Genomic DNA, 26,889 nt, shown 5'->3' with positions numbered 1-26,889 from the left:
TGCGCGGGATCACGGCCTTGAAACACTCGTCGGAGTAGTTTTTGCCGGGCACGTACTTCAGCAGAGCCCCGTCGGCGTCAAGCAGGTAACTCTCCAGCTCACTCGCAGCAATACCAGCTGCACTAGAGCTCGCGCCAGCTGCAACACCAGCAGCTTCCCGGCGCCCGTCATTCTCCGGTGTTCGATTTGCCTGAGGGTCCGTCTCTTCACTAAGACTGGCGATCACCTCCCGACAAAACAAGTCCTCCTGCTGAGCCTCGAGTAGCTCTTCCCGACTGAATGCAATCTCGAGAAGTCTTCCCCCGACGAGGTGCACGTGCGCTGAGCGTTCGGTGCACGGGGAGTCCCGCGCATCGCGCTCCTTCCGCGCCGAGAGAGTTTGCTGGTTCTCCGCATCCTCCTCGGCTTCTCCGGCCGGTTGGGTGTCGTTTACCGGCGCCCGTGACAGCGCGTCGGCAACCACGTTCGAGGCGCCTTTGCGATAGCGTACTTCGTACTCGAAGCGTTGCAATGTCAGGGCCCATCGCGCGAGCCTCCCGCAGGGCTCGCGGAGGCGGGAAAGCCATGTCAGGGCCATGTGATCGGTCTCGATCGTGAATTTGACCCCCTCTACGTACATCTCAAACTTGCGAAGTGCGTAGATTATGGCCAGACACTCCTTCTCGGTGACCGAGTAGTTTCGCTCTGCCGGTGTCAACGCACGGCTCGCAAAAGCCACGGGTCGCAGTTGTTCTCCGTCCGCCTGGAGGAGAACTGCCCCTACGCCGAGGTCACTCGCATCCGTCTGGATAACGAACGGCCTGTTCAGATCCGGCAGTTTCAGCGATGCAGTGTCTGCGACAGCTTCCGCCAGCTGGCGTAGGCTGCGTTCCTGCTCCTCTCCCCACTCCCTAGGGGCGGATTTCCTCAACAGTCTTGTCAAGGGTGCTTGCAGGCGCACGCAAGCGGGGATAAACTGGCGGTAGTAGCCGATCATCCCTAGGAAGCGCCGGACTCCGGCGACATCCTTCGGCGTGGGAAACTCCAAGATCGCCCGAAGTTTCTCGGGATCGGGGGACGCCTGTCCGCGTTCGATCCAATAGCCGAGCAGGCTCACCTGAGCGGTGCATATTTGCGCCTTGGCAGGATTGATGCTGATGCCAGCCGCCCGGAGTTTTCCTAGGACGTCTTTCAGGTGGCAGAGGTGCTCTTCGAAGGTTCGGGAGTAGACGACGATGTCGTCTAAATAGGCGAGGGCGTGCTGCCACTTTGCCTCACCGAGCACCCGGTCGATCAAGCGTTGGAATGTGCTGGGACTCCCGCACAAACCGAAGGGCATGCGTACGAACTCGTACAGCCCCCGATGGCAAGTGAACGCTGTCTTGCATTCATCGCCGGACGCATCTCGACCTGAAGGTACCCCTTGCTGGCGTCCAGTATAGAGAAATACTTCGCGCCACCAAGATTCGCGACGATCTCGCCTACGCCCGGGAAGGAGTACGCATCCTTTTTCGTGACCGCATTCAGCCGCCGGTAGTCCACGCATAAACGCCAACTACCGTCTTTCTTTCGAACGAGCACCACTGGGAACCCCCAAGGACTCGTCGAGCGGCGGATAATGCCTGCTTTCAGCAGTTCCTCCAGCGCCTCGTCAGTTGCCTGCCGTTTAGCGGGGCTGACGGGACGGGGGTTGCATTTCCATGGTTGAGCATCGCCGGTGTCTATGCAGTGCTGCACCAACTTGCTGCAGCCTGCTTGCTCAGTGAATATCTCGCCGAAGTCGCCTAACAACGACAAGACGCGGTCACGCTGCGCCGCTGTCAGCTCGCTAGCGTCTGCTAGGAGCGCGCGCAATTTCTCGTCCCGGCCACGGGATGGAGAGCGTGCGGCGCAGGAGAAATCAGCCGCGGCGGCAACAACGACCGGTCTCCGGGGTTGCTGCGCGCGCCGGCTACCGGCTGCGCCCGAAACGACTGCTTCTCTCGGCGCGGGGGAGTGGGACGTTTCGGCCGCCTGCATGCTCAGCGGTCTCGCTGCAAACGGCGGCTCGGCGAACGATTTGAGCGGCGAAAGCGGGTTCACCTGATTGCCTCCGTTGCCCGTGTCGACGACAGGCCCAGTCTTGGGCATGAAGTCTCTCCCCATCTGCTCGCATAGCGGCCTCGCTGCGAGCGGCGGCTCGGCGAATGGTTTGAGCGGCGAAAACGGGTTCTCCCGATAGCCTCCGTTGTCGATGTCGACAACAAGTCCAGTCTTGGACATGAAGTCTCTTCCCAAAATGACTGGGACCGTGAGTCCGGGCAAGGGAACGAAACGCATTCGCCGCACACGATGGCCCCAGCGCACGACGAGGCGTACGTCACCGCCTGATGTTGCATCACCACACGCCAGCTGAAGCGGCAACTTCCGCGCGCGCAGCCGAATGGTTTTGCGCTCGAGATGGGAAACGGCCTCGTCCCCTATTAATGAAGTGCTTGCCCCGGTGTCCAGCAGTGCCTTAAACTCTCGCCCCGCGACGGCGAGGTCGAGAAAGGGCGCCGGCACATTTGTCGGGACTCCGACTCTGTACGCGGCGGGAGCGGTGGCGATGCTTGCCTCTCGGGCGCTTCGATCCGCCGCCGGTGGGCTCACCGACGGCTGAGCCCGTTTCCCTGCTCGACTGGGCAGAATCGCGCAATGTGACCGGCCTGGCGACATTTGTAGCAGCGGACGGGGCTCCGTGCTGCGTGACGCGATGATTGAGGCTGCTCGGGCGCTCCGCGACCGGCTGGCCGCATACGGTTCTCCGGGAGCGAGTTGTGAGCGGGTGCAGGCAACTGCGGCAGCGCCGATCCCGTGTAGGGACGCCCGAGTGGGCGCGCGTTCGCCGGCCGATCGTCCAACCGGTTTGCTCTGTGCTCTGCGCGCGGGGCTGGCAGGGAATCCGGCCGTATCGCCTCCGCGTAGCGCAACCCATACGAGTAGGGGTCCAGGGCTCTGGCCCCAAGATCGAGCGTCTCTCGCTGGCTGGGTATCAACGTAGAGCCGGCCTCGGCCCGTCCGCTGCCCGTAACGCCGCGCCAAGCACAGCTTGGTTCCAGTGTTTCCACCGGAGGCGGCGGTGGCCGATACGCGCGTGCAGCCGCGACAGCTGCTTGCACGCGGCGAGCTTCGGCCGCCAGCTCGTTGAGGTCCCTACAACTGCAGTTCCTCAAGTACAAGGCAAAGGTGGGGTGGCATTGCCTGACGACTCGATCGACCCGCTCCGGGCTCGGGGCATTTGGGTCGGCGTACTCGTAAAGTTCTTGCATCGCACGAACGTACTCGACGAGCGATTCATCCGGGGCTTGGGTGCGCATTTCCAACTCCCTACGCATTCTTGGTAGGTAGTCGATGGGCAGGAATCCTTCCCTGAACATCGTTCGAAAGTCGTACATCGTGCGCGCCGTATGGCCTATCATCCGATACCACCGGGCGGCCTGGTCGACCAGGGCTGCGGGCCGGACTCTGCGCAGCACCGCGCTCTCGCTGATGCCGGTCGCCTGCTCGTAACGGCTCAAAGCCAGCAGGAAAGCATTGGCGCTCGACTGATCGCCGTAACCGCTGTACGTCGGCACCGGTAGCTGCACCCTGGGCTCGGGTGAGCGCGCCGCCTGCAACGCCTGCTGCATAGCTCTTGCGAGAGCGTTCGCGATGGAAGCTGCGTTGGCAGACATTCCTCCGCTTACGGGCGTCTGCGAGCCGACTGGCAGGAGAGGCGCGGTGTTTGGGGCTTCCGCGTCAGCGTATGCCCGGCACCTGGAGTATGAACGCGCGGCGTCGTCTGACGAAGAGCGCTCGTGGAATCCGGAGCTTTCCGGGATTCCCGTTGCTGCGCAAGCCGCGGCTGCGGTTGCGTAAGGGCCGTGGAGAAGGGGGACCCGAGCCGCGTCGGCGGCTGCGGAGGACGCTGTTGATGCAGGGCATCGCGGGGGCTCCCGGGCATGACCACAAAGGTCGGCCAACAGCATCAAATTCGCCAACTCATAGTCGTGTGACATGTTCCTTTCGAGCTAGCGAACCTCGAATTCGACTGAAGACGAGTCCCACGTTGGTGCGCCAAAAATGTGGGGACCAGGGTTCCGGCCGCAAGGCTAGCTCGGCTGAACTCCGCCACGGACCGCCGTCCGGCGTAGCGGTAGAGAGCAGCAAGGAACACACAAACACACCGAACGGCCAAACTCTCGTTTATTGGCGTGCCACCAAATCACGTAGCCGACTCTCGCTCGTCCCGACCCAGCCGTCCGGCGAGGATCAGGAGGCAGGCGCAAGGGGGTAGACAAAGGAAGGTGGGGAAGCCGGATCTCCGGTACTCACGTCTCTCCTCGTTGACCGCTGGAACCCAAGAGGCCCTTCCTTCGTTCCGCGCGCCGAGACCGGCCCACCGGGGCCCCGAAGAACCGGTCACGTGACAACGATAGCCGCGCCACGACACGCCAGCGGCGCGGCGCGAGCGACGCATCTGCCGAGGGGAGAGAAGGAGTCTTCCCCCCTCGCCTCGGCGGCCGCGGCGAGGAGTGGGGAACGCGCCAGGACTGTGGGTTTCCCACAAGACATCTGCTAAAGAGGCACAATGGTCCCAAGTAACAATAGGACTAAGAAAATGTGCCGCAAAAAGCCCACGACCATTTTGAAATGGAACTGCAGAGGAAGTATATTCAAAGACACGGAATTTGCACTTTACATGAATCAGGTTGAAACTAGGCCGGCCATTCTTGCGTTACAAGAGACAAGGGGAGTCCCAAAAGTTCCGGGATACGTTACGTACACCGACCCAACCAAAATGGGTACGGCGATCCTAGTGGAGAATTGCATAGCAGCTACTCAACACCTTACTGCACAGGGAGGGTGTGAGCACACGCTGGTAGAAATACACGCAAAGGAAATTGGCAGCCAAAGCAATATTTTCGTCATGAGCGTCTACTGCAGACCATCGCAAAGACAATATGAACTCGAACGAGTTGTGATGGACGCGAAGAAATAGGCCGGGAACCGGCCACTCTTGATTTTGGGCAATTTCAACGCGCCACGCACCCTATGGGGATACAAATTTCAATCCAAAAGGGGAAAGGCTTTGGTCAAGACTATGGAAGACCTGGACGTTTCTCTAATCAACGATCCCGCAGTACCCACAAGAAGAGGCAACAGCGTCTCCAGAGATACAACACCAGATCTGTTATGGCTCAGCGGAACGCTAGATATCTCGTGGAAGTGTGAGGAATACAGGCTCTTCTAACAATCCCCAGCGTTACGGACGGGAGAATAACAAGACAGGGCACCGGAACATGGAGAAGAACTGAAGATGGCACGCTTTATAGGGTTGGGTATTCGCAGAAACACGCGGAGTAAGAAGCGACCGGGAAAAAACTAAACAGGGCTCTGACCACACCATCAGCACACTCACCATACGAGGCCCAGACTTCCGGGCCAAGCTGGGAACAGCTCGCATAACGCACTGGGATAAGATGCGTGCCTACACACAACAAGACGGCGAAGGCGCGGACGAAGGGGCGCCTCAAGATACCTCGTACAAGACATGGGCCAATAAGCAGAAGAAGATCCTCAACAAATTCACCCAAGAAATTGCAACTACAACGAAGGTACCTTTCGTCGACAGCAGGCTCGCTCACATGTGGGCGGCCCGGCATTCGCTCACAAAGCGCTGGAAGAGGCAAAGGCGGAACAGGAAGCTCACGCCTCGCACAGCCGAGCTTAACAACGAAATTTCGGAGTACGTGGCTAAGCTCAGCAAAGAGAACTGGCTGCAGGTATGCGACGGCCTTCAGGGGCAGTTGTCCGTGAGCAAGACATGGAAACTGCTGAGGCACCTCATAGACCCCACAGGCAGCAAGACAGCAAACAACCGGTTGCTGACGAAGGTTTTAAACACGTACGACGGAGACGGCGACCGGCTTATGAGCCCCCCTAGAAGACCACTATCTTCAAACGGAGCGAGGGCACCACCCGACCCCGCGAGAGTACACAGGACCCAGCAATGAAGACCTGGACAGGCCGTTCACGATCTCCGAGTTGTGGACAGCAATTGACCAGAGCAACATGAAAAGCGCTCCGGGGGGAGACGCCATCACCTACAGGTCTCTCGCCAACATGAGTGGTAGGACGGCACAGTCCCTGCTCGAACACATAAATAAGGCTTGGGAAACCTCACACCTCCCGCCGGAGTGGAAAGAGGCTGAGGTGCGATTCATTCCCAAACCAAGCAAAGCCCCCGCGATCGAAAACATGAGGCCAATATCGCTGACCTCCTGTGTTGGCAAGGTGATGGAGCGTATGGTCCTACGTTGCCTTCAGCAACACCTTGAGATCACCGACCAACTTCTGAAGACGATGTTCGGGTTCCGAAAGCATCTATCAACACAGGACGTCACGCTACAACTTCAAGAGCTGGTAATCAAAAGAGCTACGCGAAACAGCCCCAGGGCAATCCTCACCCTAGACCTCAAAGGTGCATTCGACAATGTTACTCATGCTAGTATACTCACTAACCTCAATGAGACGATGTGCGGGCAGCGCATTTTTGGATATGTTAAAGACTTTCTGTCCTCCCGTAAGGCACAAATCTCAGTGGGTGAAGAGCGATCGAAGCCCATTGAATTGGAGGACCGGGGAACCCCACAGAGAGCAGTGTTATCACCACTCCTGTTCAATCTGGCCTTACTGCCACTGCCACGTTTGCTAGACCAAATCGAAGGAATCGGACACGCGTTCCACGCGGACGATATTACTATATGGACATAGCGAGTTGGTTCCGACGGCTGGATGGAAGAGACACTTCAGGGCGCAGCACTCACAGTGCACGAGTACGTGAAGACCTGTGGACTCAATTGCGCGCCACAGAAGTCGGAACTTCTCGTAATCCGACCAGGGAAGCCCCGCAAGCAGCCCCCACCAGACATCCACATTAAAATTTACGGCACCAAAGTCAAGCCGACAGACACATGTAGAATCCTCGGTCTTCTAATACAAGACAAAGCACACGCCGCTGCCGACAAGATCAAGACCAGCGCGGAGAAGATCCTAGCCATGCTGAGAAGGGTTTCAACTAGAAAAAGAGGACTCATTACACCCAGGATAACATATTCGGCCCCGTACCGTAATCTCAACAAGACGCAAAAAACACACTCGATACCGTCATCAGAAGGGCCACCAAGCAAGCCCTCGGCCTACCCATCTATTCGTCGACCCAGCGCCTTCAAGCCATGGGGGCACACAACACACTCGACGAACTCATAGAAACCCACCTGTATAACCAGCGACTCCACCTGAGCCAGACAAATCATGGCTGCGCGGTGCTGGATAAGATAGGGTGGCGCAAGGAGAGAACAACAATCAAGAGGTCCAACCCAACTGAATGGATGACGACAACCACCACCAAGCCCTTACCCTGGAACATGACGCTGGGGAAAAATGATGGCAGGAGAGAAGCCAGAGCTCAGGTGATTAATTCCAAAATGCAGCGGATGGAGGGAGTCCTATACGTGGATGCGTCCCTCATCAAGGGTCAGCAGCAAAGCAGCAGCGGGGGTAACCGACGGGGAACGGTTGATAAACAGCACTGAAGTCAACACAAGAGAGTCAGCGACAGCAGAGGAAGTGGCCATAGCCCTGGCACTCGTCCAACCGGGTGCCAGGGTGGTGGTCACCGACTCCAAAAGAGCATACGGCGGCTACAGGAAAGGGGAGATCACCTCAGAGGCAGCCACGATATTAACGAAGAACAGGGCGCCGGAGCGAGCCGTAGAGCTCGTATGGGTGCCTGCCCACACACAGGTAGCCGACAACATCATAGCCGATTATCATGCCCCAGTGATGACCCTGCGGGCAGGCTAGGACACCGACACCACCAACCCGGTGCTCACGTACAGAGAGATTACCTCAGAGTATAAAGAGGATCGGCGCACCTTCCCCGAGCCGCACCGCACCCTGAGCAGGGATAAACAAACAATCATCAGGAGCATTCAGGCGGGTTCACTTACACACCCAGTCCTGATGAATAAATTCTACCCAGCAACCGAAGAGGACACTTGTCCATTTTGCAGAAATAGCATAGGCACTCTCGCACACATCCTGACGGAGTGCAATTCACTCAAGTTTCCCAGGGCATCCAGCAGGCAAGCAACATACCCGAAGCTGCATTCTACGCTCGTGTCACTATCCAAACCCAAGCTGCCCAAAACCTAATCATTGCGAGCACCCCCGACGAAGCCTCCGCCCTTGCACTGAACGAGATTACCTCTATACAACTTGGGGCAACAACACAAGAAGTACTGCCGTACCTGAAACCACTACCCGGCACGTCTCGAGGGGTAATAACGGGGCTCGATCCCAACACCACCAACGAGCAGCTCCCCTACATCCTATCAGCAAATGCCCCACGTATACTCCACGCCCGAATGCTCGGAACATCCACGTCAGCTCTAGTCACATTTGAGGGCGTTCACGTCCCATTATACATCAAGGCGTATGGCCTATTAACCCGTTGTCGCCCTTACCGCCAGACCATACAGTGCTGTACCCTCTGCGGTGAACTTGGCGACGTCGGGATTGGGGCAGACATCTCGTCGGTGTCCATCTGCCAGTGATGCCACGCGCCTGACCCCCAACCAGACCATGACTGCAAACCCATGTGTCAGCTCTGCGGACTAGATCACCTCACGGCCAGCAGAGAGTGCAAGAAGAAACTACGACCGCCGCCACCCACCGCCCAACTACGGCACAAATTCCCCAACCAGAACAGCCATCGACCTGCACCTACTTACGATGCCAGCCAGCACCAAAGGCAGACTGCCAACCAAACGAACACCACTCCCCAAGTAAGCTGGTCGGCCATTGTTGCACCACCACTCACTGCTCGTGCATCTTTTCCCCCCCTCCCCACACCCGCTTCGCCTGCCGCACCCACTATCACACCACCCCCCGACACCCTTATCAAGACGCTTCAAGCAGAAAATGCACTGCTGAAACAACAGCTCGAACAGACAGCACAACGCACCGCAACCCTTGAAAATCGCATCGAGCAGCTCCTAGCTCAAATGCAACAAATCACTCGGCAGCAATCACTAAGCACCCCAACTCCCCCAGCCGACACAAACCCAGAAACAGGATCCTTGACCTCAGGCGCCTTAGTCGCCAGCACAAGCTTAGAGCCCTTGTCCGCCATCCCCCACGCTGCTGCACCCGCATCAGTCGATCTCAGCCACTTAGAGCGCCTCATACGCGGCATTGGCGAACGCCTCGACGAACGCCTTAATAACCTGGATCACAGGCAACACTGGCTGGAGGAAACTAAGAAGGCCAAAAAAGCACGCAAGAAGCCCATGAGGCGGCATTTACCCCCCGAACTGGGCGACACATCATCGACCCTCCAATCCGACCATGACATGTAACAGAAAAGGCAAACCCCCATCCACGATCACCCTCTGGCAATGGAACTGTCGGTCCTATCGCAACAAGCAGTCTACACTTACCCACTACACGCAACAGCACAAACCCGACGTCATCGCATTGCAAGAAACAGATTCCGACACTGTTACTCTGCGCGGCTACAACACACATGTCACCGGCCTTGGCTCACGCACCGCTATCGTGGTACAGTCAACCCAAACGGCCCAATCTCACCCTTTGCCAACTGAGATCGACTATGCATTTGTAGAAATTATTCCACGCAAGAAAAGTCAAGCCAGTCTATTTGTACTTAACGTATACAGCCCCCAAACAAACCCCTTACCGGCATCGACAAACTCTTTAAAACCGTCCGGCAGCGCACGCGCGGCCAAAAATTAATCGTCCTTGGCGACTTCAATGCCCAACATACGGCGCGGGGATACCTAAAAGATACCTAGAAAGGCAAAACACTATATGATGCAACACTTCAGAACCTTCTGCATCTGTGCAACACTCCAGATCTCCCGACAAGAATTGGCAACAGCATCTCCCGAGACACCACCACTGACCTCACCATCAGATATAATATCAAGAGCGCCACGTGGACGCGACTTGACGAAACACTCGGCAGCGATCATCATAATACAAAACTAGAAATTGCGCACGCAAAACCCGCTAATCAACGCATCGGCACCGCCAGACTCACTAATTGGAAAGACTTTCGAGACGACACCCCGGCGGACTCCATCACTAATCTAGATGACTGGGTCCAACGGTTACTTGACACGGCCAAGAAGCACACAAAAGAAATTGCTCTAACCGAAGAAACCCCAGCCACTGACGCACACCTGCTCCATCTTTGGGATGCCCGACAAGCCCTGCTTCGAAGGTGGAAAAGGAACAGAACAAATAAGAAACTTCGCATCCGCATCGCTCAAATCACACCAGAGGCAGATGCGTACGCTAAACAACTTAGCCAACAAAACTGGGCTGAGTTCTGCAACCAACTTCAAGGCACGCTCGGCACCCGCCGCACCTGGCACTTACTCCGATCTTTATTAGGCAGCAACGAATCCAAATCCACCACCCAACACCATCTGAAGCGCCTGATACATAATTACCAGGGTACAGAATCCGATTTATTGCGAGAGCTTCAGCAACCGCTTCAAGCACCCATTACCGCTACTACTCTGACACTTCCGTCATACACGGGAAAACCCAATCCAGATATGGACGCACCTTTTACTATGGCGGAAATCGAAGCAGCCATTCACCATCTAACCCGCAACACAGCACCAGGAAAAGACCGGATTCCTAACAAGCTCCTCCGCAACCTTGATTACATTGCCCTTGAAAAGCTTTTGGACTTTATCAACTCCCATTGGCAGACTGGAACCCTCCCCCCCCCAGTGGAAGCACGCCGAAATCACCCTCATACCCAAGCCCAACAAACCACTCATTACAAAGAACCTCCATCCCATCTCTCTCACTTCATGTGTCGTAAAACTGTTTGAGCACATGGTGCAAAACAGACTATCACCCCACATCGAAGAGAACGGGTACTTCCCACATACAATGTATGGCTTCCGCCCCCACTTATCGGCCCAGGACATCCTACTTCAAATTAAAGACGACGTTCTAGACACCCTGAACAATCAGAGCAAAAAATCAATCCTAGCCCTAGATATCAAAGGGGCATTTGATAACGTAACGCATCACGCTATCTTGCAAGGTCTTGCCTCGACCAACTGCGGCGAACGTGCATTTTCCTACATCGCTTGCTTTCTGACCAACCGCACGGCAACGATAGGCATTGGGCATCTCCGTTCCGACCCATTTGCAATGGCGCCCAAGGGAACCCCACAAGAATCCGTCGTTTCACCATTGCTATTCAACTTAGCTATGAAAGATTTGCCGCCGCTCCTCGCAGCAATCCCCAATTTACGCCATGCACTTTACGCTGACGACCTCACCTTGTGGGTTCCCACCGGCTGCACCAGCGCCCAACAAGACGCACTTCAGGAAGCAATACACGTCACTCAAACATACCTCCGAGCTCGTGGACTGGAATGCGCCCCAGAGAAGTCCGCCCTCCTCACGCTCTGTGCCCGCACTTACAAAAAACGAACGGACCCAATCCCCGATCCGGAATTAACGATCAACAACCTCGCAGTACCTACAGTTCCCCACCTTCGCACACTCGGTCTCAATATACCCAAAAATGGAAGCGGCTCTCAAACCTTACTTGCATTAAAACGCACCCTCACACAACTAACGCACCTCGTACGACGCATCGCCCACCGCCGCTACGGCCTTCAGGAGAAGGACACTCTGAGAATAACTCTAGCAATATTGATCAGTCGTCTGAATTACGGCACACCATACCTGGCTCTCAAATCCCTCGAAAAAGAAAAACTCAACACTTTTATCCGCCAACCCTACAAACTCGCCCTTGGCCTACCCCCCTCAACATCCACGCGCAAGTTGCTCCAACTAGGGGTACACAACACTTTGGAAGAATTGCACGAGGCTCATCGCTGTTCCCAAATCACCCGTCTCAAGCTGACACCTACCGGAAGAGACACCCTTACACGCCTTGGATACCCGGTACCGCCCAAAGAAGACCAGCCCCAACGTGTCCCCCTCCACATCCGTCAACACATTCGTGTAGCTCCCGTGCCGCAAAATATGCACCACCTTTACAACAAAGCACGCCGCAAAGCACGGGTCGATGCAGTTACGAAGAAGCACGCCGGGAACCCTACTACACGCTACACGGACGCTGCACGCTACACCCGCAAACCCGCTTACGCAGTCACGGTTATAGACCACCAGGGAACCGAGGTCACAGCCGCCACAATATCCACCACCTCTACAAACGCCGCTGAGGAAATCGCCATCGCCCTAGCAGCCACAACACATAGCGAATACGTTACAGTCATTACGGACTCGCAAGTAGCATGCCGCAACTGCCAGCTCGGCCGCAAATCACCCTTCGCCCTCAAGATCCTGAATGCCATCCCGCAGATACCCGACATTCATATCGTTTGTGCCCCTGGACACGAGTCTCTCGACGGAAAAGAGGCGGCACACGCCGCTGCCCGCGTACACACCCTCCGGGCCATTTCCGAAGAGCGCCAAGACACGGAGAAGGCCCCCCACACACTGAATGGCTACGCGGACATTCTCGCTCACTTCAGACACGAGCGCCAGCAGTTCCCTCCACCCAACTCCCACCTTTCCAGAGCCGAAGCGACCACACTCCGCCGGCTACAGACCAACTCCTACCCGCACTGTACCCTCCTCCACCATATCTACCCCACCCAGTATTATAGTACCTGCAACTTTTGCCCCCAACCAGGCACCCTGTACCATCTGGTCTGGAAGTGCCAACAATCCCCATCCCTCACACCCAATCCCCGTCCCACGTACGAGCAGTGGGTGGACCGGCTGTCCAGCTCAGACCTCTCGACCCAGCGCATGCTGATAGAGAGGGCACGAGCAGCCAGCAAGGACCAGGGCATCCCGGACTAGCGGACGCCCCCCACCGGTTATGCTCTCACCATCCTGCACCATTAAGCTCCAAATTAAAGATGTTTATGCTCTCTCACTCAAGTCCCCTTATACTCAGGTGCGTCATCAGTGTAACAATTGAAACAGTGCAACAAGCAGCCGAGGCTTGTGTTGTTCCCAGGAACCGGGAACGTTTCCCGATGTGTAAAATGTCTACACATGTTAACGCTTTCGCTCAAAAACTCTTGCACAAGGTGCAAAAAATTTTGCCGAATCCGAGTATCCAGCGTCCCCAAACTGGAATTTTGCCTATTTGGTTGAAATTGCCGCACTGGGCGGCAGGTGCCAATGCTGAGGGGCAATTTCACCACCAACACGCATGGTGGGGTCTTTAACGTGCACTACAGGCACCGAGCACACGGGCGCGCATGCATTGACCCAGTGATGTGTGGATTTCGCCCTTGCCGCAGCCGGGTGGCCGGTCCCCGATTTCGGGCCCAGCGGCTGTGCACGCCATGCAGCCACTGGGCCGCTGCGGCTCGGGGGGGGGGGGCGTCCCCTGGGAGGGGGGGCTGGCAAATCCCCCTATTCTCCTGCTGGCAATTCAGGGCCGCACACCACGGGCAGGTTTCTTGCCGCTGCCACGTGGCGGAGAGGAATGCGCGCCCCTCCTTGCTGTGACCCCGCAGGCAGTGAGCCAGGCTGTCACAGGGACGTCCCCGTTGGAACATTGTTCTAGGCGCCTTATCAGAGTAACAAAACAAGTGCGGAGGAGAGACAGGAACAAGCCGCTCTAGCGGCATACCACACATCCAACCACGCATGCAGGGAGGGATATCCCGATCGGTGTCCTCGGTATCCTGCTTTCCGATGGGTCGCCAGGCAGGGAGAGGAGATGTACAAGTGGCGACACAGGTTCGACGACATGAAGAAGTGATGTCACTTACTTCCGGTTGAATTCATTTGCCCTTTTAACTCGTGAACTACCGCATTTACATGATTGTAAGTCGACCCGAATGTAGGTCGACCCCCAAAAGTTGCCCAATGTTGCATCTTTCTCTCTCTCTCTCTCTCTCTCTCTATCAAAAAAAAAGAAAGTGCCGCCTAGAAAGTCGTATCACAAAGAAAAGCTCTTCGGCAACCCACACAGCGGCTCTACCATCAATGATCGATGCTCCCACAAGAGCTGTGCGCTCGGGCTCTGCGTTAGTGAAGTGACTAGAGTAGAATTAAGTCGAGCTCTGGCGGAGGCAGCGCAAGTCGCAGCAAAAGAAGCAAGAGAGGACGTTGTCTGTCCCAACGGGTGCCAGAACATTCTCGTAATAACCACCCCCCGGCGGGAGAACACTGACCGTTATGCGGCGGTCGAGCGCATCGACGTCAGGGGAACTGCATGTGAGGTCAGTACATACAAGGCCGCACCGTATGGAACCGTTAAATGCGTGATTCGGGGCATTCCTCTCGAGGACACGGCCATGGACATCCAAGAGCAAGTCGTGGAGGACTATAACCCGATGGCATTACAAGCAAATCGCATCGGGCGATCTCGGTCGGTGGTCATCGCGTTTGCCGGAAAGAAAGTCCCAAGATATGTCAGGTACGGCAATCTCCTCACGGAGTGCACATTATATAGAAAGCAGATTGAAGCATGTCAAGCCTGCAGCCAGTTGGGGCATAGAATGGACGTGTGCCCAGACCCTAACAACAAAATCTGTCGAGGGTGTGGAACCGCCAAGCCAACCGACGATCACGCGTGTGAGCCCAAGTGCGGCCTTTGCGGCGGCAGCCACATCACGGCGGACAGCACGTGCAAAGCGCGTTTCAAGACTCCTTTCGTCGTCCGGCAACACCGGTGGGAAAGAAAGCACCAGAGACGACAAGAAAAGGACGCCGCCGCCGGCGTAGTGGTCCTGCAGACGAAGCGACGGTTCGAGATCAAGGGCGCCGACAAGGAGCGCCGACGGTCGCCGGCACAGCTGCTCCCGATCGCAATCACGGGTGCGCGGCGGCGGCAGCGGCCGGCAGGGGAGCTCCTGCTCAAATATGGCACAGAGCGGCAATCGCCGCTGTGAGACGGTGGGGAGAGGGGCGTCCGCCGGGCGGAGCAGTTCGAGGCGGCGGAGCGAGCTCAAGGACAGCGAGGCGTCAGAACGGGGACTGCGTTCGAGGTCATGGGGACAGCCTGGAGAACAAGGATCAGCAACCAAAAAGGTGGCCTGGGCCAGTGGGTCTCCCAAATCACTTGATTCGGAGTTCCCCTCCCCCACCGCCACCCCCTCAACCTTTCCTCCTCCTTTTCTCAGACTACAACTAAGGAAAGTGCAGAAATTGCGGAGCTTAAGAAGATCATTGCAAAGCAGAACGCACAGATATTAGAACAGAACGCCCAAATTAAGGGGCTCATGACAAAAATAGATCAATTAGTTCCTAAGGCATACCAGGGGACGATAAATGACCAGGCAGACATAAACGGAGCGGCGGATGTCCCGCGGAAAATGCACCGTACGAGGTCACCCCCTCCGACTCCTAGCAAAACACAGGCACCGCAGAAGCAGGAGGCTGAAGCATAGAGGCTGAAGAAGCACAAACTAGCGAAACGTCTACGCTGCCACCTGTTGAGGAACAGAAGGAACTAACGTATGGTGAAACGATCATTCTAGCGGCGCTGAAACGCATGGAAGATCGACTTAACACGTTAGAGACTAAACACGTGAAGTATGCGGCACGAGTGACGGCCATGGAGGTCAGAATGAAATCCACATCGTTAAAGAAGGAACGAACGAGTAGGATCAAGGAGGCCATCTCAAAGAGAAGGGGACGGCTAGAGACATCTGCCAACGAGGGACAATGGCCCCAAGTCACAATAGGACTAAGAAAATGGGCCGCAAAAAGCCCACGATCATTTTTCAATGGAACTGCAGAGGAATTAGATTCAAAGACACGGAATTGGCACTTTACATGAATCAGGTTGAAACTAGGCCGGCCATTCTTGCGTTACAAGAGACAAGGGGAGTCCCAAAAGTTTCGGGATACGATGCGTACGCCGACCCAACCAAAATGGGTACGGCGATCCTAGTGGAGAATCGCATAGCAGATACTCAACTCCTTACTGCACAGGCAGGGTGTGAGCACACGCTGGTAGAAATACACGCAAAGGAAATTGGCAGCAAAAGCAATATTTTCGTCTAGAGCGTCTACTGCAGACAATTGCAAAGACAATATGAACTCGATCGAGTTGTGATGGACGCGAAGAAATAGGCTGGGAACAGGCCACTCTTGATTTTGGGCAATTTCAACGCGCCACGCACCCTATGGGGATAAAAATTTCAATCCAAAAGGGGAAAGGCTTTGGTCAAGACTATGGAAGACCTGGACGTTTCTCTAATCAACGATCCCGGAGTACCCACAAGAAGAGGCAACAGCGTCTCCAGTGATACAACACCAGATCTGTTATGGCTCAGCGGAACGCTAGATATCTCGTGGAAGTGTGAGGACGAGGATTTGGGCCCTGACTACACCATCAGCACACTCACCATACGCGGCCCAGACTTCCGGGCCAAGCTGGGAACAGCTCGCATAACGCACTGGGATAAGATGCGTGCATACACACAACAAGACGGCGAAGGCACGGACGAAGGGGAGCCTCAAGATACCTCGTACAAGACATGGGCCGATAAGCAGAAGAAGATCCTCAACAAATTCATCCCAGAAATTGCAACTACAACGAAGGTACTTTTCGTCGACAGCAGGCTCGCTAACATGTGGGCGGCCTGGCATTCACTCACGAAGTGCTGGAAGAGGCAAAGGCGCAACAGGAAGCTCGCGCGTCGCATAGCCGAGCTTAACAACGAAATTTCGGAGTACGTGGCTAAGCTCAGCAAACAGAACTGGCAGCAGGTATGCGACGGCGTTCAGGGGCAGTTGTCCGTGAGCAAGACATGAACACTTCTGAGACACCTCATAGACCCCGCAGGCAGCAAGACAGCAAACAACCGGTTGCTGACGAAGGTTCTAAACACGTACGACGGAGACGGCGACCGGCTTATGACGGCCCTAGAAGGCCACTATCTTCAAACGGAGCGAGGGCACCACCCGACCCCGCGAGAGTACACAGGACCCAGCAATGAAGACCTGGACAGGCCGTTCACGATCTCCGAGTTGTGGACAGCAATTGACCAGAGCAACATGAAAAGCGCTCCGGGTGGAGACGCCATCATCTACAGGTTTCTCGCCAACATGAGTGGTAGGACGGCACAGTCCCTGCTCGAACACATAAATAAGGCTTGGGAAACCTCACACCTCCCGCCGTAGTGGAAAGAGGCTGAGGTGCGATTCATTCCCAATCGGCGCACCTTCCCCGAGACGCACCGCACCCTGAGCAGGGAACAACAAACAATCATCAGGAGCATTCAAGCGGGTTCACTTACACACCCAGTCCTGATGAATAAATTCTACTCAGAAACCGAAGAGGACACTTGTCCATTTTGCAGAAATAGCATAGGCACTCTCGCACACATCCTGACGGAGTGCACACATACTGACGGAGGAGGGTCGTCTTAGCGCGCCCCGACCGGAGGACGAATAGCACTTCAGCATCTATTACTAGCTTCGTTTGGGCGTCGTTTCTTTTCTGCGGTTCGTGCGTTTGCGAATGAACGAGCATAAAAGAAATGAGTGGAACCAGAAAGACGAACGCTCAGCCGACCAAAATGGCCACACCCGGTGGCACCGTTGCGGAGATACTGCGCTCCTAAAATTGCCGTTTTTTCGCCCTTTTGCGCTGATAGTTTGTTACCGCGCCAGGCAAAACTATTTCTTTTATGTCTCTTTGCGACGCTTTCCAGCGGAAAAACTTTGCAGACGCACAGGTTAGGAAACATAGAAGCCGAATATGTGGCTTTCAAAAAAAAACGATGTTTTGGTCATTTTTCTGAAGTTGAAAGCCGCGGCGTCCCCCCTTAAGCGGAATCCTTGCTGCCCAGCGACTTCCACCACCACACAGATGCACTCGTAGTAATAAAAAAACAGCTGTACACTGGCTACGCAGGAATTTATGGAAACAGATGCAAAAGAAGCCTGGGGAGAACAAAACGCACCTTTGACACCCGGCAGGCCAGCGGCAAACCGGAGCAGCCTAGTGGCCGTCTGCATCTGGACGGCCACTTCGAACTGGCCGCACAGGGCCAGGCCAAAGTCGAGCACGTGGGACATCGAGTGCTGCACAGAGGGAGCACCGAGGCAGTTTCAACAGAGGCGTCCACAGTAACCGAAACGCTTTCTCGCAAAGGCAGAAGGTGGCTGCACGCTGGCAACTACGACCTAGCAGCTTGCGATTGAAAACTTCGGGAGTTCTACGACCGGATAAAATAATTTCAGGATTGAATGTGGCCCCTCCCACAACTAACAACCCTGCCCATCTTGAGAAATTGAAGAGAAAAATGACTGTAAAGCCTGCTTACCTTCCCTTTATGACTCCCAAATACAAGTACAACTTGTATTTATTGATTTATTTATACTGCTACCCACATTGCCCTTACAGATATTGTTGTAGTGAGAACGCACAATGGAATGAGCAATACACTTGGCAAAAGTGTTCTGTCTGGGAGTCCTAGTCGAATTCGTGCTAATTCAAAATGTTCAAGAACACACTTGGCATATCAGTGAAAAGTTTGCTGATAGAACACTACAAATGGAACAACAAATTGCCAATTTACACTGTCAGAATTAAGGCATCACATCGATGTAGGACGCCTCTCCATCTGCACGTTCCTCGGAAAAGATCGTCATCATTCCCAGCACAGACGCTCGCAGAGTTTCCTGTTACTCAAGTTACCCAAAATACACAATTTTCAAACGATTTCTGTAAGGTTGCACCCCTGCTTCAAAACAGTCCGAGGAGGCCGCTCCACAAAGCGCGGCGCCCACCTCATCGGTGGCGGCCATCTTGGTCACGTGGTGCTCGGCCATCTGCGCGGCCAGCACCCAGAGGTGGTGTGCGGCACCCAGTGTGGTGGCCAGCTTGGCAAACAGGGGCAGCCACCGGTGCTCGGGGATATCCGGGAAGGCTCCCACAAACACCTGCGTCACAGACGCCACAGCGCTCTCCAGCGAAGAGACTCCCTCCGACGACTCCTGCGACTCTTTTTTCTCGCCCGCACATGCCTGCAACAGGGAGAGGAATGACGTCAAAAAGATGGGCTCTACAGAACCAGCCCTCTCTACTCCAGGTTGGTGTACAAGTTTCCAATCAACTGGCGTAAAGCCGTTGGTTGAATAATAAAAATCCCCCAGGGCATTTGAAGGAGTACTGACACAAAATTTTGAAGGCAAGATAACTTCGCAGCTACATTGGTGTGAACACACATAAATCACGTGCAAATTACCGTATAAACCGGAATATAGGTCGAGTTTTTTTCCAAAAAAATCCGCACAAAAGTCACCCCTCGTCTTATATAGCGGTTATTGGCAGAATGTAAATCCTTGTCTGGCAACAATGTGCAAGCGCAGTCCGTTGCCATCGCCATTCGTGTCGGACTGCTCTCTCGCACTATCAGGCCTTTATTTGATTTCGCTTTTCTCTAGTTTTTCGTCTTTTACTCGTTCTGTACGTCTCTGTTCCGAGATGAGTGGCGGCAGTCGACGCCAGTTCACCGCGGCATTTAAGCTGACGGCGACTGAGTCACCGAGCAATACGGGAATATGGCGGCGCAACGCCAGTTAGGCGTTTCGGAGAAAAGTGTGCGGTACTGGCGGAGCCAGAAAGATAAGCTGTGCGCGTGCAACCCCCGAAACCGATCGTTCCGTGGACGTCAAGCGGTGCACCCCGAGTTGGAGAACAAAGTGGCGGACTTCGTCCGGGAACTTCGCTCACAATCGCTATGGAGGCAATGCATGGACGGGCTCCGCGAACTGTACAATGAGTGGATAGCCGGCGGCAACCAAAAGACCTATACGGGCCGGTTGCGACCGTGTCAAGCTGTGTGTCCTTCTCTGGGCAGTCGCTGCCCGACGACATGGTTACACGAGCGTTCAGGAAGTGCTCCATCAGCAACGCACCTGATGGCATGGAAGATGACAGTGCGAAGCAGTCATCCTTGGACGACTCTGAGAGCTCGGACGAGTGACTTCGGCAGGCATAGTGAGTGGCAGTGACGGACGGGCGTCGAAAATAAATATAGACATTCTGAGTGCTCTTCTGTGCCGAATTATTTTTTTTGTCAACTCTTCCACCTCAAGGTAGGTGGTCGACCTATATACCGGGTCGACCTATAATCCGGTTTATACGGTATCAGCGGCAAATACAGCCTGGAACATATTAAAAATCAATTTTAAAGTTCACGAAACGCAACCGAGCAGCCAGCGGAGGACCTCGCGCAATCAACATTCCTAAAATACATGCAGGTGCTGCAAACGCGCCGCGAACGCAGAAGCTTTCCCATGCAACCTTTGCAAGTTTTGGTCGGTAGAGGATGTACAGGTGTATTTGTTACAGATACCCGTAAAATTCTGATACAGGCACCATGCACCACAGACGGTGTGCTGATTCGTCGTATATGATGACTGAAAACAAGCAACACAAATGAGCAGCATGCACTTGCCATGGCTTTGACGGTGTCCAGCCCGCCCAAACGCTGTGCAAGCACAAATGCCTGTGCCTAAATGCACACATTTTGAGATTTCGGTTCACAAAGGTCCGATAAAGCTCGGGTCTGGTGCATTTGTTCAGCCAACGCCGCCTGTATAAACATTGCCTACCGCGTGAGCGAAAAATGGCCAAACCAGGGGTGATCCAGCCATTCGAACTATTGGAGCAATTTTTTGAGAGGAAAAAATGTTATTTTGGAGCACTATTGTATCAAAGCTTGATTTTGGAGCAGCTTGGGAGCAGCACAAAACTTATGTTGCATCTTCATTTATCTGGAGATAAAGAAGGCTGGCAACCATTCAGGCAACGCTAATTACTTCCCCACAGTTGTAGACTCTGAAGCTGGTAACTAAAGCACCAAAAATGTGTGCCCCCACAGCCTTTAGACACCGCTGCAAGTGAAGCAGATGACAAGCGTTTCTTTAATTTAAAATAAACACCCAGTAATCATTACAAAAACTTACTGATACCGAAGGGGTGCCCACTTTATTTACAATAAAAATATTTCACTATCTCAAACATATTGCACTGATTTGTTGCTCCTTACTTGCCGTTTCGTTCAGTTCATCCAGCTCGGAGGGTCCGGCTCGACAATATTTACACAGAAAATATTGCACTTCACACACATCACACCATACTATTGATTATTGCTTGCCTTTTTATTAAGTTCATTTAGCTCGGAGAGGGTGTGGCTCAAGGCAGAGTTGCCTTCTGCTAATAAAGCCTACTCTGATGAAATAATGTCTTCAGCCCTTTTCAGCAGTGCACGGCATGAGATCCCCTTTTCTTCCAAATTCCACCTGAGCCGCTTTTCATTGCCAACATCAGCACCACATTCCCGACCACTTAGGCGGTGGATACGGTGGATAAGAGCAATATGAAGGGGCTTTATTTTCAATACCGTCACGCGAAATGAAAAAAAAAAAAAAGAGAGAAACTTGCGGCGAAAATTCCAAACGGCAAGTTGTTTAAACTTACGCTGATGCAGTTTTGGCTAGCGCTACTCCACTGCACTAGCCCTAAATATAAGGCCGCACAGTAATAAAACGATTCGCCGCGAGCGCGGAAAAGAATAGACTCTCGTTTGTTCATTTTGTCACGAGTGGCCGAACGTCAATCGCTAGTTTTCTACAAGCGATTCACATGAAGTAATGCCATTATGCTTGTTTGCAGCAGCGCGGAAAACCACTCCATTGCGGTTCACGCCATCGGTCTGTATGCATGCCGACTTGCCAAACATTGCCGAATCACCACTTCTCTGCTCCGAAGCGGCACCGTGGCTGCCCTTTTGCTGCACTGTGGCTGCACCATGAGCGGAGGTCGGCTGGGGCAACCGAATAATCGAGCGCACCGCTTCTTCCAAGTTGCCAACCTAGGAACCATCGTGCTGGTTAGCGGGAGAATGATCGTCCCTCGCTTCAGCTCGTTTGAGGGGACAACTCTCGGCCGAAAGACCGGGTTCAAGCGGTTCGGAGCATTTGGCGCAAGTAAAACACCACTGGGCGCAGCAGGGCGCAGGAGAGTACAATTGTAGCAAAATGGTGCAAATGGCGCAGCTGGATCACCACTGCCAAACAGCCACTCTCCTGTTGCTCTCTCTCCTACCCTTTCCCGCTCCGTAGCCTTCCTGCGTGCTTTCTTGCCTGCCAGCCAGTGCCGGTTCCTGGAAACTATGCAAAATAATTGACAGTTTGTGTAGTGTTCCTCAGGTGGCGCTCCAACAACTTCTTGTTTTTCCCCGTGGCTATCATATTGGTTTGTCGCTGATAAAACCGCCGGCTCTACGGCGCATGAAAAACCACTTTTGCTGCCGGCTTTGCACACTTACCTACTTGGATCACGGGCCCCGACATTTTCTGAGTGGTGCACTCCCCCCTCTGTCCCCTCCACATTTCTGCCTTGTTTTGACCACGCTGTTCGCATTCCTCATAGGTATGTTAATGAGTAAAAACAAAAGAAGAAAACTATATAAGAAAAGGAAATGACATGTTTGCTTGCAGGCTCTCTTTCTTTATAGATCTTGTTTTTCGCCGGCGTATAACACGCCCTGAAAAATATTTTTTGCTACGCCACTGCTCCTGTTCTTTATTAAAAGTGCTATTACTACCATAACCCGTGCCGTGAAAGCAAACTGCTTTATCGCGAAGCAAATGGTATCAAGCTGCAAGAATACGAAGCCATTCAAGAAAGCAGAGAGCTCCGTCAGTCATCGTTCGAAAAACGCAGAAGGTATGAAGAGAGGAACACGGTGGACGAGATCATGAGTGGCCCCAGAACAAACTCCCCGTCGTGACTAAAATGGGAACGAAACGGCTCTTGAAACTCAACAGGCAAGCTGACGGACACACGTCGTAGAAGTGGGAACAGTGTTCGCGACTCGCGTGCAGTAACGTAAGGCGGGACGACTACCGGCGCGCGCCATATAGCGGAGGAGTGGCTGAACTAAGCGTCCTTACCATTCCCATTCGAAAGCGGGTGACGCGTCAGGCAATGCTTATACAGGCGGCGTTGGTTCAGGACACTGTCATCGGTACTCCACATTTTGGCCACTGCATGGTACTTGAGTTTTTTTGCCGCTAAACCTGGACGTTGGAACACAAAGTTTGCATGCATGCGTTTGAGCTTCAAAGCATTCCCTCACATCTCAACATTCAAACAGGGCGTGTTCAGGCCTTCAGTGAGATTTAACCACCATCAGCATTAATTGCTTCAAGTCTAAAGCCTCTACTAACATCTGCTTTCATCACTTTACGTAATTAAATAGTAATTATGTAGTAATTATGTGCTTTTTGTAATAACAAGAAAGGTACCTCATAACGGACCCAATCATCCCCAAGGGGACAGAAAGAAATAGGTGGGAACGTTGGGTGTTCGTACAAAGGACGTGGAATGGAGGAGTTGGTCTTGTGATGAGGCAGAATGATACCAGTGATTAAGTATTCAAACATGATGGCCCCACATTGATGAAAGATTACGAGCAGTTGAAAACCACTGCAGGGCACTGCAAATTAGGGATGCATGAACATTTTTATTTCGAGGTCATATCAAACGACGAATAGTTGAATAATTTCACTCGAGCTTCCAATTCCCAACAAACGAACACACAAATTAGAATGTCCACTACCTGCGTTTTTTTTTCTTTTCAACAGTAGAAGGCATTTAATGCTTCTCGTCCTTGCTGAAGGGCTTGCACGCCAAACCTGTCAGATCCTAGTCAAATGAACTTGCCCACATAAAAACGTGCCTTAGTGCGCGTCGTGTTCAGACAGACGCACTCAGGCACGCAGGCACACAGGCACGCACCTGGAGGAGGGCGGGCACAACCGTCTCGACCGTCTGCATGACCGCCTGGAAGCTGTAGTTATCGTCCTGCCGCAACAGGCTGGCCCCCATGAAGGTGAACACCGAGGTCACGTTGTGCAGAACCTCCTCCTGCAAGGGAAAAGAGGGGGTAGTCTCAACAGTGTCAGCAACAGTGGTGAACCCTGAGGAATGCCCCCTCGTTACAGGCGGTCTAATAAACTGGAGTGCACTAATAAGGCATTAGAAAGGTCAGCCACTAAAGTACAAGTACAGCAAGACTGCTTCAATTGCTAACGCTACCTCCTACTTTTAACAGTGCCTCCCTAGTTAGTATGCGGGATAAAGCTGTGGTAAACCCACAGGGATCCTAGATCCTGGATCAGGACGAATTTTTCTCCAAATATGAAGTTTCTGAGAAAGCTGTACAGATTTTCTTTGTAATAGTACGGCTGCATTGAGGTGGATGTCAAACTTTCCTTCGCAGAAACTTACTGCACCTTGGGGATTTCCCCTAAATCTGGTCGACTAGACCCACAGGGATGGCATCCTGTCTCTTGTGGTGTTAGACTGTAACGAGGCGAGGCCCCGTACTAAATCACCCAATTGCTCTCCCTTTACCATTCACAGCACTTCATCTAGTGTACAGTGATGGGCAAATGAAACACGAACATGAAAGTATGAACCAAAACGCACAAATGGCGCAATTTCTTTTCGCGCAAGTCAAAATGACGCGTGGCTTAGTTACAAAAACAAAGTTGGGAAATGTGGCCTTCCAAATACACCAATAGTGCGCCATTATTGGGCCCCATAGAACAGTATTTTTCAATTTTGCGTGTCCTGGTTCGTATTTTCGTGTTAGCATTTTATTTGTCCATGAGTGTACACGTGGGACACTGCCTGATGGACAGAACAGCCACTACAAAAAGCACAAGTTCCATGGGAGACAACCAGTGGTTTAAATGTGCAAATTTTCAGCTTGTTTCACCAGATGTTCCACTGAGATGCTTATTTCCTCCCATTTAAGTCTTCATTAGGTTACCGCCCCTCATATGCGTAACATGGAAGAATGCAACATGTGAACATGCAAACACTGTCTCGGTCCAATGAAAAAAGAAAAAAGAAGCCTCCTCCTCCACGCAAAGAGGTGTAGCGCAGTAATGAGAACAACAATGACCAGACAAGACAATGACCAGCACCAAAAAGTTACCGCCCTTGTCGTCACTACACTGAACCTTTTTCCGCAGTGACAAACCAGTCCAGTCACCACGGCGCTTCACTGAAACCCCCTCCTTCCCAGTCGGTTGGTGCTGGTGGGTACCATTCTGACTGATGGAGCATTTCGAATCTCCCGCCACTCACGGGAAAGTGTCGGGCGGCCCGGTTGAGCAGCCCCAGCACGAGCTGCTGGGCCTGGGCGCTGTGGGAGACGCGCAGGCACTTGACCAGGGAGGCCAGCTCGTGGGCCGGTGGCGAGAGCCCGTGTGCCTGCAGCGCCGTCAACACGCACTGCCGCAGGTACTCGGCATGAGGGGAGGAGCCCAGCTCCAGGCTCCTGCGAGAGTAGTAGTCACCGCTGTCATAATCGTGATGAATCGTCATCATCACAATCATCATCACAACTAACACCGTCACGAATCGTAGTAGTAGTACAGTAAAACCTCGTTACATGAGACACTTGGTCGTAAGAGACATTTGAATGAAAGCGGTTTGGTTGGTTTTCCCAAGTTCGCCATGTTAGCAACATTGTATACAAGAGACCTTGGTTACAGTTACAAGAGACACGTTTTTTTGGTTCCATTGAGTGCCTGTTGTAATGAGGTTTTACTGCAGCATGTTTGTGCTTATTGGCGCAAGGGTATCTACGACCAAAGACCACCAAGACTCTATTGGGTTGTCTTTCAATGTCAGGTTCGGGCATAAAATATGTATGAGATCAGTATGGTATTGCGTAAAAAAAGAAATGTATATATGGGTGTAGAGGGCCCATAGACTAAAACATAAAGATGCTCACAATGATGGATAAAAGAGGACTGTGACTGAGACATGACACTGCCTGGAGCCTTAGAAAGTGATACGCTAGCATCACAAGGAATCACACAAAATAACCATCAGGACCTCTCTCAAGGATGAGAGCGTCTCAAGCCATGCCCTGTATGATAGTACGAGTTTCAAGAAGTTCATATCGGCAAGGTAGTTTAGAACACATTTGTAAGTGAACATTGGTTCATCTCTTGGAAAAAGTGAAGGGTGTAGCGGAATTTTGTATGTGTAGATTTTACAAAAGTGCTGTTTTCTCCAGGCATTGCGGGATGTTCACTCAATATGTGGAGCACAGAAAGCCGTTCCCCACATTTGTCACAAACTGCTGGGAACTTGGCATTCAAACGATATGCATGTGTGGCGTGAGTGTGGCCTATTCGAAATCTGCAAATGGACACCTCTGTGAACCTATCGTATTCATCAGTGATGTATTTACCAAAGTATGGTTTTATTGTGTGTAGTTTGTTATGTGATTCTTTGTTCCATTCCTGCTGTCACTGTTCCAGGAGTCTATGTCGTATAACAGGTTTCATGCCTAAATATGGCTCCGGAGGCTCATTCGCGCCAGCGCGAAGAGAAGCCGCTGCAGCATAGTGGTCAGCAATTTGGTTTCCACAAATGCTGCTGTGCCCCGGTGCTCAGCACACCACTATCGACATATCCGAAGCATTAGCCGGCGTTATCTTTCCAATGAGTCGGTTTAAGGCAGAATGTTTTGCTTGGTTTTAACTAAGCATAATGCGCTCATGACACTGGGAGAATCGTTGTTGTCCCAAACATAATCACAGCCAACATTGTCACGCATCGTTGTTGTCACTCAATTGCCAATTTCTCTTTCCGCCTATCCCACAGAACAAAAAACAAAGTTTTTCAGCCCATGCACAAATTCTCAAGAGATTCTCTCCCGCCATGGATGGCCATGTTTCGCTTAATGATGATGATTTTGATTGTAGGGTTTTAACGCGCCGACGCAGCGCAGCGCCATA

At 53.2% G+C, this 26,889-nt stretch overlaps 1 protein-coding gene across 1 annotated transcript in view; it reads right to left on the bottom strand.

Moving 5' to 3' along the window:
* LOC144163900 (HEAT repeat-containing protein 1-like) overlaps nt 1–26,889 on the bottom strand; it is a 76,234-nt gene that overhangs the window by 18,891 nt on the left and 30,454 nt on the right. Inside the window, exons 15-18 of the mRNA XM_077694568.1 lie at nt 25,223–25,415; nt 23,864–23,992; nt 18,835–19,077; nt 18,008–18,132 (exon numbers count right to left, since the gene is read on the bottom strand). Of these exons, the coding sequence (XP_077550694.1) occupies nt 18,008–18,132; nt 18,835–19,077; nt 23,864–23,992; nt 25,223–25,415 (690 nt within the window). The remainder of the gene's footprint in view (nt 1–18,007; nt 18,133–18,834; nt 19,078–23,863; nt 23,993–25,222; nt 25,416–26,889) is intronic.

Source organism: Haemaphysalis longicornis, unplaced genomic scaffold, assembly GCF_048455015.1.
Source record: "Haemaphysalis longicornis isolate Haplotype H1 unplaced genomic scaffold, Haemaphysalis longicornis Haplotype H1 scaffold_13, whole genome shotgun sequence".
Classification (NCBI taxonomy): Eukaryota; Metazoa; Arthropoda; class Arachnida; order Ixodida; family Ixodidae; genus Haemaphysalis; species Haemaphysalis longicornis.
The sequence above is the reverse complement of the archived record's forward strand: the minus strand, read 5'-3'. Positions and strand labels throughout refer to the sequence as shown.